At 46.0% G+C, this 13611-nt stretch overlaps 1 protein-coding gene and 1 non-coding gene across 7 annotated transcripts in view; both read right to left on the reverse strand.

Moving 5' to 3' along the window:
- Positions 1-6: 6 nt before the first annotated feature.
- ATG16L1 (autophagy related 16 like 1) overlaps positions 7-13611 on the reverse strand; it is a 36395-nt gene continuing 22790 nt past the window's right edge. For all 6 annotated transcript variants that reach the window (XM_059167686.1, XM_059167685.1, XM_059167683.1 and 3 more), the window contains 9 exons: positions 13434-13539; positions 9553-9623; positions 8764-8835; positions 3339-3459; positions 2973-3078; positions 1604-1753; positions 1412-1459; positions 988-1089; positions 7-242 (listed from right to left, as the gene is read on the reverse strand). In XM_059167686.1, coding sequence (XP_059023669.1) covers positions 149-242; positions 988-1089; positions 1412-1459; positions 1604-1753; positions 2973-3078; positions 3339-3459; positions 8764-8835; positions 9553-9623; positions 13434-13539 — 870 coding nt within the window. In that variant the 3' untranslated portion in view covers positions 7-148. The remainder of the gene's footprint in view (positions 243-987; positions 1090-1411; positions 1460-1603; positions 1754-2972; positions 3079-3338; positions 3460-8763; positions 8836-9552; positions 9624-13433; positions 13540-13611) is intronic.
- LOC131828445 (small Cajal body-specific RNA 6) lies at positions 3974-4198 on the reverse strand. Its single transcript, XR_009352451.1, has one exon. It is a non-coding gene; the product is annotated as a small Cajal body-specific RNA 6 (non-coding RNA).

Raw genomic sequence — 13611 nt, forward strand, 5'->3', positions numbered from 1 at the left:
TTCAAAGGCAGGCCACGCATCACGCAGCTCCAGCTCCTCTCTGGAGATCGAAGCTACACCCAACACACCACCTGCCAGGACAGAGCCGCCGCAGGAGTCTGGGTGCTTCTCCGACTTCAGCTCCTTTCTCTCTCTCTCGAAGGTGCCATCAATACTCTGACCACAGCACAGCTTTGCTTCCTTTGTCCACACTGACGACATGGGAGCCAGAAGGGGACCATGCTACCGCATTGATGGACGAGCTTCAAAGGGAGAGGTCGAAACATCTGTGAGATCTTAGTGAGCTGAACGCCAGGCCCCCTTGCATTCTGGGAGCAAGGCTCTCTCCAACGCCTGGCTTACTCACCAGGACTGCTGCCGCCCACAGGCAGGCCCTTGGCAATGAGCACAGAAACTCAAAGGAACCCCACACTGTACTGAAGAAAGCAGGTTAGAAACAAAAAGAATGAAAGGAGTCCAGTGAAACCAAGTCTACCCTAAGGCGGTAGCCTTCACCCTTTGACAAGAGCCTCGGGGGCCCGCTGGGGAGTGGACAATGGCCACTGCCCCTGGGAGCAAGGAGAGATGGTTCTGGAGGAAAGCCCCACCTCCATTAAAACTAGCAGCTGAGCTTGGTGGAGAGAACAAAGCTAAGAGAAACAAGAGCCCGGGGGAGTACTGAAAGAGTGAAAATCTGGGTTTACAGCCAGTCAATTTCCTGGGGAATGGGGCTCTGAAGGGAGAAGGAGAAGCAGAGAGGAGACGCTAGGTGATCTTCCTAAGCTTTCTCCAGCAGCCACTACTCAAAGGGCTCTAACTAGAGACTGTCACATCCCTAAGCAAACACTGCCGCTTGCTGTACTGCATGAATGGCCTCAGGCTCCCCTCAGTGACCTTGCTCACAGCAGAGCCAGTGAGCCCACAACGCTCTCCCGGGGCTCAGTCCATGCCCAAAGAGGTCACAGCACCTGCATACAACCTCAGGGGGGCTACCAGGATTCCCCTTACCCGTGCTGCTTGGAAAGGACCTTCTCCACCTTCCCCGAGAGCACGCTCCAGACGTAGAGGGAGCCCTCAGCTGAGCCCGCTGCCACATAACCACCATCAGGGCTGCAGAACAAGTAAGACCGGAAAAGTGTCAAGCACCCACCCCCAGTTCAGCATTCCGTGGGAGAAGCACTGGGCAGGGAGAGCCGAGAACCAGGAAAGGGGGCTGCCCTTCTGCACAGAGCCCACCTTCCTTAGAAGTTCTCCAACAGCTCTTAGGCACACCAGAAAGGAAAAAGAGAGATAGTGACCCCTAAAGGTGAACTTCCAGGTCATTCCTGGACACTCTCTCAGGGTTAGTCAGTGAACACATGGCCCCCACCTCCAACTCCCGCATGCACCAGCTGAGGGGGTGGGGCAGGACAGGAGGAGAAGCGCTACTCACCTGAATACAACTCTAGTCCAATCAGAGCCGCATTTGAACCCAGGCGCGCTGAAACCAACAACAGCACTGTTACCCCGAGAGCTCATACCACTCGGGGTTTGAGAAAGCAGGGTCAGGGCTTCTGGTGTTCATGTGACCCCCAGAAAAACAACAAGGGTCAAATAAAACCCAAACCAGCATGTCTCCAGTTACCTAAATGTCTGTCTGACAGCATTGATCCGCAGATCAATGATCTTCAGCAGGTCATCACGAGAGCAGCTGAGAAGCTCTGTTCTCTCTGGGTTTAAGTCCAGGGCGGTAATCTTGCCCAGCAGCTCCATCTCCCGGACGATGCTCTCTGATCTACAGAAGTGACGGGAAGTCTGAGAAGACGGAACATGGAAGCGTTGGCACTTCCCCGTGTTGACCAGGACACCATGCTCCATGGAGAAGAAGGGGAAAGGAGGGAATTCGACTAGAATGCCATACTCTTCAAGAACAGTGAGTGTCCCAACCTTATAAAAATCACTTCAGGAACTGCTTTTACTATTTTTCTATCAATACATTCTATAGTTATAGTGTAAGAACCAGAACTTGGAATTGGGGAAGAATTAACTTCCTCACCCATTTGGAGAAATGCTACAGTAACTGCCAATCAGGGAGCTTCGGCCCAGCATGAGCTAAGCAGGTCTGCGACCTGTTCAGTACTCTTCCAGTGATGACATGTCAACGTGGCCAAGGGCCCAGAAACTTGCTCTGGTGGGTCTGGGATAAACATGTGGTCCGTTGCAGGCTCCCTGCCCTACAAGTTCAGCTCCAGGGCTCCCCAAGTCCAGCTGAGTGATGCCAGGTGTGCAGCTGGACTCTAGGGCAGAGTTCCCACCCTAGGCAAGTCAGTCACTGGTCTGGCTTAAGTCCTCCCCTTCCTCGCCCATCATGTGCGAATGTTCCCTCAAATCCCCTCCGCTCCACATCTCCTTTACTGCTGGATGAGGTCCGGGCTTCTAGGACGCCATGTGAACGCCACCTGCACCATCTACTCACTTGTGCAGAGGGGTCCTCTGTTAAAACACCCAATGGCTTACAAGAGCAAGTCACTTAACAAACAGCCATCTGATCCCAACCCACCACCAGCTAGTCCTGTCTGCCCACAGCCCGATCTCCCAGGCTATCCTGCTGTCCTGTCTGGAAAGTGTGTCAGGGGCTTTGTGTCATGTGATGCCCACTGCCTTCTTAAGACTCATCCTGACAGGTGTTCTCTCATATCCTTGGACTAAGGCGCCTGGCTCTACTTCCGAACCCCGTGCAGACTTTCCAACTACCTAGCTGTCCATCTTCATTTTCCTAGCAGCTGAAAAAGTGCCTCCTAAGCGCGGAGAGTGTGCTCGTAAGTGATCACTGAACACGACTGTCTACTTCACGGTAAAGAATATCGAACTACTGAGACAAACGTGGACTAGAGCTCATTTTTGCTACTTCTAGGGATCTTAAAAAGTACACCCTGTATACAAAGCCTCCTCAGAGCTCTACCACGGGAAGACCCTCTCATCTGCCTCCCCCACCAAGCTCTGGGGTAGTATACCGGATGTCCCAGAAACGAATTTTCTTGTCAAAATGTCCACTCATGACACACTGCTCCGTGCAAACGATATCGTTGCAGCTGGATCCTGCAAACACCGTCTTTATGCCTGAAAGAAAAGTGAACATTAGTCATTGAGCAGAGGACCCTGCACAGCAGAGGCCGTGCAGGGAGCATCGCTTCCCTCTCATCCGAGTAACTGGAGCTCCTTATTTAAACATACTCTCAAACACAGAAAACTGTCGCTACCTCAACGCCACTCTGAATATGAAACCAGACTTGAAATTCAAACTGTATCACGTGTGGCAACAAACACCTTGTGGTTAACGTCTAATTGTACAGACAGAGAGCGAGACTAAATTTCCTCACAGACTTTGCTGCGGAGATCCCAGAGCTTGAGGGTCCGGTCATGACTTCCGGAAACAATACGCGCGTTGTCCAGCAGGAACTTGGCAGACAGCACTTTGCCACTGTGTCCTGTGAGAGTGTGCTGCGAGAGAGAACACAGCTGGGGTAAGCCGTGGGCACACACCATGCTGGAAGAACTGGCTTCTCCAAACACCCAAAGATCTGGTCAGGAATATTCAGACAAAGGATATGTGGCTCGGCAAAATGTCCAGAAAGCCTATCTTTCAGTGTGGCCCAGAGGTAAGGAATCAAGAGGAAGAGCATAAATCTCTCAGCACAAATAATGTATAGGGGAAAAAAAAATCTAACACCACTAGTGCCAACTTTAAAAAAAGGGACATGCAGTTGGAGGACCTTTTTGAAATAAACTGTTACAGATACCACAGGTCTGTAGGATTCCTGCAACCTTCTCTGTAAATCTGGATTGTATCAGATTACAGAATTTTTCAAAGCCTAGATTTTACCCAGTGCCTCTGAAAGTCCAGACCCTATTTAAAGTCAGAACATACTGGTTCCCTTCAGGCATAATTTACAAAAGGAAACATCAGGACTCTCTAAATAAACTATTAAAAACCCTAGGGGTTTTTTCAATCAGAGATCTCAGCTTGCAATGTCAGACCATAACCACAGGTACCAGCAGCCCCAACAATGAACCCCCTTAGCAGCTGGCTGGGGGGTTCCCGCCAAGGAACACAGCCCTGGGGCGTTGCTCAGCACCAGCCACCCTTCTGCCCATCACGGCACTACTGGAGCCCAAGGGGATGCCAGGGGTATCGGGAGGGGACCCTGGGAGTCGGACCTTTCACTACTCCTCATGGATTTTCCAGTGCAGGCTGGCATGCTTCTAGGTGTGAAATCTCAAAGGCTCAGAAAGTATTCGTTGAGGTTTTCTTTTTAACTAATAAATAAACCTTTAAAAGCTTTCATATACTTACTACAACTGCTAACTTACTTACAGTGTTTCCACACTGACTCCCAAAGATCTCACAGTTCCTTGTGAAATGTTTAGTGTGAGAATTTTTGAAACCTATCTTCCCTCCTTGCTCAGTGGAGCAACGCCACCTCACCACAGGAACAGAAAACCCAGGCCCACACATACTTCTCCCTTCTGAAGGGAGAAGCTGGCACAGATTCGAAGACTCGTTTCTCCCACATTTAAACCTCTCTGAAACTGAACGACATCAGACAAATGCGCCAGCCAGGGGGCAGCTGTGCTATGGCTGTATAAAAACCTCCCACAGATCCTTCTCGTAAGATCCTGAACACTCCCGCAACAAGGCTTACATTGAGTACAGTATGGGAGTAAGGATTCCACCCAGCACAGATCATCCACACTGTACGGTTCATGAGGAGACATTCAACTCAGGAAGAGTACACCCCATGCTAGGTAAATTAAGCTCGGAGAAAAGAACTACATCATCAAAGAAATCAAAGTTTTGGGTACATTCACTGTTTTCGTTCATCCTACTGCAGTAAAATCCCAGTTGGCAGACTCCGGAGAAAGAGACACTGCTCATAAACAGGCTTGTGAGCACTCATTTCTGTGAACTCTATTAAATGCGTGTTAATACTTTCATTGTTCTCATGTGCAAATACTCCTAAAAATTTACCCACTGCTGATGGGGCGCCTGGGTGGCTCAGTGGGTTAGGCCTCTGCCTTGGACTTGGGTCATGATCTCAGGGTCCTGGGATTGAGCCCCACATCAGGCTCTCTGCTCAGCAAGGAACAGGGTCCCCCGCCCCTGCCTTTGCCTACTTGTGATCTCCTGCTCTGTCAAATAAATAAATTAAAAAAAAAAATTATCTATTGCCATTTTCACATTACAGCAGAAGTAGTTTCCCACGTGACAGCTGAAGATGCTCCGGCTCTGGGGTCACAATGCTCTGGCTTTGAACAGTCAGGGCTCAAACATCTGCCAAATAACCTCTTCCTCCCACTGTTTTAGTAAAAGGACCAAACAAGGTGCCCCGTGTATAAGGCCCACTGCTGGGAGCATTAATGTTCTTCCTTCCTCCAACCACTAAGAGCCTTCAAAGTTACTCTGATAGTTAAGTAATTGTCAAGTGGCAATTACAATTTAATGGAAATTTCTATGCCCAGCGGACACCTAGGTCACTTTACATCTCATGAGCACTAATGGTGCTACTGCAAACAGCTATGGGCACACAGTTTCCCTGGTAAAACTGCTGGACTGATGAAAGAAAGAAAAGAGATACTGTTATTTCCTGGCTCCTCCTCTTCTTCTTCTTTTTAAAAGATTTTACTTATTTGACACAGAGAGAGAAAGGGTCACAAATAGGCAGGCAGAGAGAGAGGGGGAAGCAGGCTCAGAGAGCCTGATGTGGGGCTCGATCCCAGGATGTTGAGATCATGACCTGAGCAGAAGGCAGAGGTTTAACCTGCTGAGCCACCCTGGTACCCCTTTCCTGGCTCTTCTTATGTGTTAGCTTGCTTTTTAAAGTTTGTCCTTCTGCCAATCTCATCCTTGGAGGAAATCCAGCTGACGGGCTCCCATTCCATGCTCACAAAGGTATGGAATGCAGCCTCCTCCAGGTTTTTTTCCATGATTTACAAAGTCCTTATCTCAAGTGCATCAGATTTATGTAAAATTTTTATCCACCCAGTGTTTCTGACATTTCTTTTCAATATTTAATTCAATTCAATTTATTTAATTTTCAGGTTTTACCTTCCTTTTTCAAACAGTGGCTCCTAAGAGATGGGGCAGCATGTTCAGACATCAGAGCAGCTTGAACCTCTCTTCTCCACGGCCCTGCCAGGTGCTCCCCTATGCCTCAAGAGAGACCTGAGGGCCACCCACCATGCAAGCAACCACCGTTAGCACCAAATGGTCAACTGACCCCAGAAAAAATGCAGAACTCAATGAGGATGTTTCTGAAGCAAAAACCACCATCTGAAAGCCAGTTTCGTCACCCTGGTTATTTTTCTATGTCCACATTAGAGAAGTGAAAAGGTGGGCTGTTCAACCCCATTCCTCAAGTCACATTTTAGAGAGCAGCTAGGAAGTTTTGCAAGGACCTTCTGGATTTTTAAGGGAATCTAAAACACCCGCTCTTCAAAGGAGTCCTCTGTAAATACCAGGCTGTCTCTAGCACACCTTTACTACAAGGATTTTAAAGCACTCAGCCAGTTGCTCCTTGCATTCTGGTCTCTGCCAATACCTTTCCCTTACCAGAAAAACTATGGGCTTGGGTCCTGGATTTCTGAACATTCACCTATGTGTCTTCCAACATCCTCTGTTGACTAGGGTCTAAGTAGAAGCCAGAGCCTCCTACAAGAGGGAGTGTATTTACTTCCTGGACCCCGTTAAGAGTTCCATGTGTGTTCTGTGGTCCCAGAGCAGATGTTTATCCAGAGGATGTTCATCCTGATCTTCATCACACATACACAGAGAGAGGGCCAGAAGCCCTCCAAGTCAGCTAGCCCAGCTACGGAGGCTACTATCCTAGCACCAGCCCAACCCATCAGCAAGCCCAGTGGAAGCCTGGTGTTCCAGTACCCTGAGTGCTTTCTCCCATGAAACTCAGCCCACTCTTGCAGATTAGCTCACTTGAAGAAAGTTTCCCAACATTATTTTTGTTTTCCAGGTCTGGCTCCCACCTGCAGGTCCCCTTCTTATGTCCAACCCAAGGGCTGATGGTCACCTGAATAGAACTCTTTTCCAATGGAAAATATCATCCTGCACAACTGGCCGAGCCCTCAACTGCTTGCTTTTCTCCTCCAATGGCCTACAATGTAAGGGAGGACTGTATGTCCCTCTTCATGGTGAGACAGGTCTGCTGTACCTGTAGAGACACTAGAGTAATCCAGATCAAACAGAAAAGCAAGGAGCCCAGTTCTCATTCTCATCTGGTAGCTGGGGGACTCTAGGCAATTTTGTGGGCTTCTCTGACTGAGCCTTGGTTTTCCGTAACCTATCCCTCCTTGTTCCCCTGGGGATGAAAAAAGCAGTAGGGTACATACAATACCTTGGTATTGGGTCTGACGCATCAGAGCCACTCAAGAAAAGTCCCTTTTCCTTTAGGCAAACTAAGAACTGCAGGCATATTCAATCCTGTTTCAAGAATCCAGTAAGGGATCGATGGTTAAGAGAGCACAGCATAGCCCACAGCAGGTTATCATGCTGGTTGAGGACGGGCCAGGCCACCTTGAGCGTGCAGAAGTAGAGGGCGGCTACTGAAAACTTGTTCAGGTGTTGGAACAGATGGGACTACTGCTTTAGCAAAAGGTCCAGCCCTGCCCACGGGGGCCCAGTGGCCCTGTTCCCTGTTCTGCATTCAGACAAGAACACAGAACAGGCTCTTCAGCTTTCACAAGGGAGTAATCTTTGTCAGCTTCCTGCCCCATACTTTGCATGTGTAACCCTGGATCTTCTTCCGACTCAGAATGAAGGATCACCACCGTCCATGAGGTACTGACTAGCAGCTAATACTGGTGGTGTTCCTTACAGCTCCTTCAAGAAAACGGAGAGCCTATGAGACACGTGAACTGTGCATTTCCAAAGATTCTCCAAACTGCATCCCAGCATTATCACATCAGACCACTGGCAACGGACCATTCTGCGGCAGCTCCCCTTTTCTGCAGATTTCCCTCGAAGAAGCTCTCAACGCCATGCCTCATGCAAGCTGATGTACAAAAGCTTGTGTCAAACTTTTTTCTTTGTAAGAAGCTCAGCCTCCCTCTTATCTTTCAACAGCCTTTTCTTAATGAGCACATGTGAAAACTGCTTCAGGCTTAAGGAGAAAAACATGTCCCCAAATTAAGCTATTTGTTTTTCACTAGAAACAAAGTACTATAAACATCAAGTTTTGGTCTTCATTGTGGAGGCCAAGCGACTTCTCAACAACTTCGGGTTCACATGCGAATTCCTTCACATGACCCCGACCTTCCCCTTTTCCCTGCCACCTGCTCCCACCTTGTGTCAGAGTTGTGGTTCTCGCTAACCGTAAGTGTACCCACATGCACTCCTATGTCCTACTTTCAGCTCGACTCTGGGAGCTCATTATGAGTCTTGGGACATAACAAATGTAACTTCTACAACAACGCTGGGATTGTTGGAAGTTCTGCTAAAACAGACACCTGCCTGCCCCAAGTATGTAGTTCTTAGGAACAGGAACACCCTGAATCTTTTATGAGAAATGTGATGGCTTCCTCGTGCAAGCATTCTGAAACTCAATCTTGGACAAAGGAAGAATGTAACATGGAAACAAATTTTCCCAAGGGGGAAAAGGAAAGGCAGGGGGAGTCAAGTATGATTTTTAGGAAAACACGATTCTCCTAATTAATCAACCTGCCATTTCCTACATTTTGTGCCTTAAGAACCTCATGAAGTTTGAAGTTATACTAACTTTTTTAACTGGGTCTTACCCGTAACCGATAATCATCCACAGTCCAGATTCGACTTGCAAAATCATTTGAAGCTGCTAAAAGGTAAGATCCCTATGGGAATAAGGGTGGGGGGAGACAAATTTTAGACAAAATAGATTATTTCAGTCCACACAATACAAACTCCCTAAGAATCGAGTCCAGAAAAGGCTTATTAGATGCTCAAAAGCTGCACAGCTGATGTGAATACCGACCTTACTCCCAGTAGTCTGTCAACCCACTGACTGCGGTAAATCCACTTTGCTCCTGAACTTGCTCAATCCTGCCCTCCCGCTGGAATATTGCAGACTCTCCAGTTCAAACTGTAACCTGTTCTCTCGAGTTCATCAGCTATCCCCTCCACCCCCTTCAGTAACAGTAAATACCAACTGTCTACACACTGTCCAAACTACAGAGCCCAGAGGCACCAGCTCTTCCCTCCCACAACCTCCCAAAACTGTTCTCCCTGAGACCTGCCTCTCACCCACCTAGCTAGACGCCTGTGGCTCCCCCTGCACCGCCACGCTTCAGCTGGGACCTTCAGCAAGCCTGCAGAGAACTGACTGGCTGGGACACTGCAGACCTGCCTCCCCCACCCAGATTGCAACACTGTCACAAACAGCCCAGAATTTACCATCTCCTTGCATCGTGATGGGACACTGATGGGACTTAAGACAAGGAGAAAAGCTGGGAAATCATCTGAGTAATTTTTAAAATTTCAAGAACCGGATGTCTTAAATGGTTTCTACGCCTCTATAAGCGCACTCATTTCCACAGCCATGGGATACTCACAGCGCTGTCAAATTCGATGCTCGTAATTCCCGCATTACTGCCAGAGAGGGAGCCCTTGAACTCACATTTATCTGGATAAAGAAAGACAGGAGACAAAGGAAAGTAAGGCCAACACCTATGTAACACTGGGGCACCTGAAACAGAGTGGAAGCCAGTGAGAGACTGCGAAGAGCAGTTGTCCTGCATGGACGCAGCATCGGAGAGCAGGAGGACAAACACCGCAGTGAGACCAGAGGGGACAGCTGTGCAGCTGCTGGAGCCATAAGTGTGTAAGCGACGCAGGGCCCAGCACTTCACAGGTGCTCCCTGTTCTCTTCAAAAATTTAGAGTCTTCTATTCCCTTTACAAAGAAGTGCGTGCAGGAATTTTAAAGAAATGTCAATCCGTCTAGAGAGAGTTTTAGTTCTGCTATTCCTCAGTAAAAATTTCTAGTTCAGATAAATACACCTTTGGGTCTGATAAGTATTTGTGTCAACTTAACAATCACTTGTATAGAACCTCACCACGAAATTTTTCACAATCTCTGTGTGAATTCTCATTAGAGTTTTATTTATTTATTTTTTTCTTTTTTTAAGTTATAAATTACTGGCTAGTCCTTAGAATGCCAGTGAAGCTAGTTTGGAGTTTCTGGAATTTGTCTGTACACTTCCTCTGTCTCTGGAAGCTGAAGATTCTGGCAGTCCAACTGGCTGCTAGCACTCCCCTCACCCCAGCCTCCCTCACCAGACACAGGCTCCTGGGTCCTGCTCTCAGACACCCACGCAGGAGTTTTCATGATGTAGGCACAAACTGAAAAGAGTATGAGTCTCAGGATGATGTGATTAAGCCCCTTCTTAAAGGGTACCTTAAGGATAACAAGTTCAGAAAACAATCAGGGAAACATTCAAATCAAATTCATAAAAGGGTATCAGGCGCCTGGATGTCTGTTGGCTGAGAGTCCGACTCTTGATTTCATGCAGGTCATAATCTCAGGGTCTTGAAATCAAGCACCAAATCAGGCTCTGTGCTCAGAGCAGAGTCTGCTGAAGATTCTCTTTCTCCCTGTCTCTTTAAAATAAATTAAAAAAAATTTTTTTCTAAGATTTTATTTGAGACAGAGAACACAAGCAGGGAGAGCAGCAGGCAGAGGGACAGGGAGAAGCAGGCTTCCTGCTGAGCAGGAAGTCCGACATGGGGCTCAATCCCAGGACCCCGGGAACATGAATTGAGCCAAAGGCAGCCAGTTAACCAATTGGGCCACCAAAGCACACCCCTCTCTTTAAAATAAATAAATCTTAAAAAAGAAGTTCATAAAAAGGGAACATAAAATAGGAAACATCTCCAAGAACAGCCTTTTCTCTTATTCAATACTTCTACTGGTAATAATTATGATATGAAAATTGGGTTAAGAGCTGTCAAATACATTTAGGGTCAGGATTATTAAACTGGTTGAAGCCCACCCTCTGAATTATTGCGAAATACCTGTATAGCATATTTAAAGCCTTTTCTTGGATCCTAGCTTTCATGAGATTTTCAAAAGTCAGAAAAGGCTAATATCCACTAATTAATTAAGGTCTTAATTTAGATTAGAGCTTTACAAAAATATTACTGTAAATTCTAAGAAATATCAAAAATTATGCCCAAGATAGCAGTTTATTTCTCTGGTAGTTAACACATTGCCAAAATGTAAGAAATGACCAATAAATACTACTCTATGTAAGAGATTGATCTCAAACAATCAAAAAAAAAAATCCTTCCCAAAGATCTAGAGAGCATGGAGGGAAGGTATGTCAACATCTCAATGGAGCTTCTGGAAAATTTTGATAGAGCAAGGACAGATGTTCCTACTGGGCAGAAAGTGCCATTCTTCTGATACTTTAAAAGTGTAAAAAACAGGACCCCCAAACTCTTTCATAAAAGGCTTTTTGGACTTAGTCTCTTCCAAGATTCAGTAAATATTAGCCAAGGAGAAAAAACCTGCTGACTAAGTGATTTGCAGAAGAAATACTCTATAATTAGGCCATAACTGATATTTGTTCCTCAAAACTATATAAAGTGCTGCCAAACATTCTATGTTATTTCTTAGACCCAGCAGAAACTTTTCATTTTATTGACACCAACTATGCCAATATTCATTTTCATTTACTTCCTTTTTAGCAGCAAAAACCTAACACTGTTACTAAAGGTTGGTTCTAATTTTCTTAGAAGTGCTTTTACTTCTACTACCAGGAAGCAGAAAGTATTTCTAGAGTTATTTTTATTTAATCACAAGACATAATCAAAACAGATGCTCTGGGGCACCTGGGTGGCTTAGTCGTTAAACATCTGCCTTCAGCTCAGGTCATGATCGCAGGGTCCTGGGATTAGGCCCCACATTGGGGCGCAGTGGGGAGTTTGTTTCTCACTTTCTCTCTGACCCTCTTCCTTGTTGTGTGTGCATGCTCTCTTGCTCTCTCCGTCTCAAATAAATAAATAAATAGATAAATCTTAAGAACAAATACAAACAGATGCTCTGCTTAGATTTTAAAAAATCAAATCTCATAAAACTTCTATTATTACAATATGGCTTTATTATTGCATTATCATGGTTTTCACAATTACCATTCATAAGGTGTTTCTGGGTAAAGCAGCACAAATTTTCATGGGCTTCAACTAGCTGTATTTGCCAGGGATTTAACGATGGAGTCACTTTTCAGAAAAAGAAAAAGAAAAAAAAAGGCCAGGGCAGACAAATGTGGTGCTTTATTGATAATCTATGATCATCAAACGGATCAACAGACTGCTCTTGCTCTGAACACACCAAAAGTCACCTGCATGTTCCTTCAGGTGCTCTATAGCTCAGGGGAGGCCACAGCGGGAAGAAAGGGGCTTTGCAGTCAGCAGACCCAGCAGGACCTGGTTCTGCCATCCCCTGCCATGCTAATCAGTTACCAGCCATGAAAACCAACTGCAAAATCAAGTAGGGACTCTGAGTTTTCATGTTTTCATCTTGTCAAGTAGGGGTGATACCTGTCTTTCAAGCTGCACAGGGCTGTGGTGAGGATCAGGGGAACTAACACAGACAAGGGCCCTCTGGATCTACTTCTTGGTGGACACTGGGAATGTAAGTGCTACAACTAAGGAAAGCTGACAAAGCGGTTCTTATTAAAATCTTCAGCCTTATTCCTCAACCCTGCTTTATTTAAAACAACAACAACAAAACCACAACATGAGATTTAACTACATCTCAAAATGCTGAAATTGAGCTATCCCTAGCTTCAGATTTCTAAGAGATGATTTCACCAAGTCCCACTTCCTGTTTTAATGCCATCCCATTTCTGAGTACTCTGAAGCCACTTCTGAAACAAAGTCTCATCAAAGAGACGAGGTCTTGATCTTCTGGCCCTTGATGATAAGCTGCTTGTTAAATACATTTTTTTTCTGGAAGATATATCCCTCTTTTTATTCTCAAGCTTAGATATGACCTCAATCTTTTTCTCTAGGCTAAAGCCAATAGTGTTATTAAATGCACGCGCCTCAGCTCAATGTATAGTTTAATTCTAAAGTCTATGACTTTAAGACCTTTCATTTTCCTTCTAAATCCTGTAGAATCTTGGAAGATGTTCTCATTATATCTGAGAAAACACAAATACTAACGAATCCATAACCTAAAACCATTTTCTAGCCCTTGCTTAAAAACTCAGCGCAAATATCCACACAGGTGCAGTGTCTGAGATGGTGATAATGCTTTGGTCAGATAATTTCTGAAACAAGATACTAGATATTTGGAGAAGGTGAATGATTTAAAGATTGCCTAAATAAATAAATGAAATCTTAAAAAAAAATTTTAAAGATTGCCTGAAAGCCAAGGTCAACCAGATGTCCCCAACACAGCCTCTTTCTTTGCAACTCTGGGATCTCACCTCCAAACACTTCCCAAAGCTTAACTCTCCGATCCATGCCTCCTGTGGCCAGCAGCCGGGAGCCCGGACTGAACTGCACAGCGTTGACTTCCCCATCATGAGCATCCTGCAAGACAAGCACCCTGCTTCAACCCCAATCACTGTCATTCCCGAGAGGAAGGAGCCCAGTGCACATGAA

The sequence above is a fragment of the Mustela lutreola genome, chromosome 3 (genome assembly GCF_030435805.1).
Source record: "Mustela lutreola isolate mMusLut2 chromosome 3, mMusLut2.pri, whole genome shotgun sequence".
Lineage (NCBI taxonomy): Eukaryota > Metazoa > Chordata > Mammalia > Carnivora > Mustelidae > Mustela > Mustela lutreola.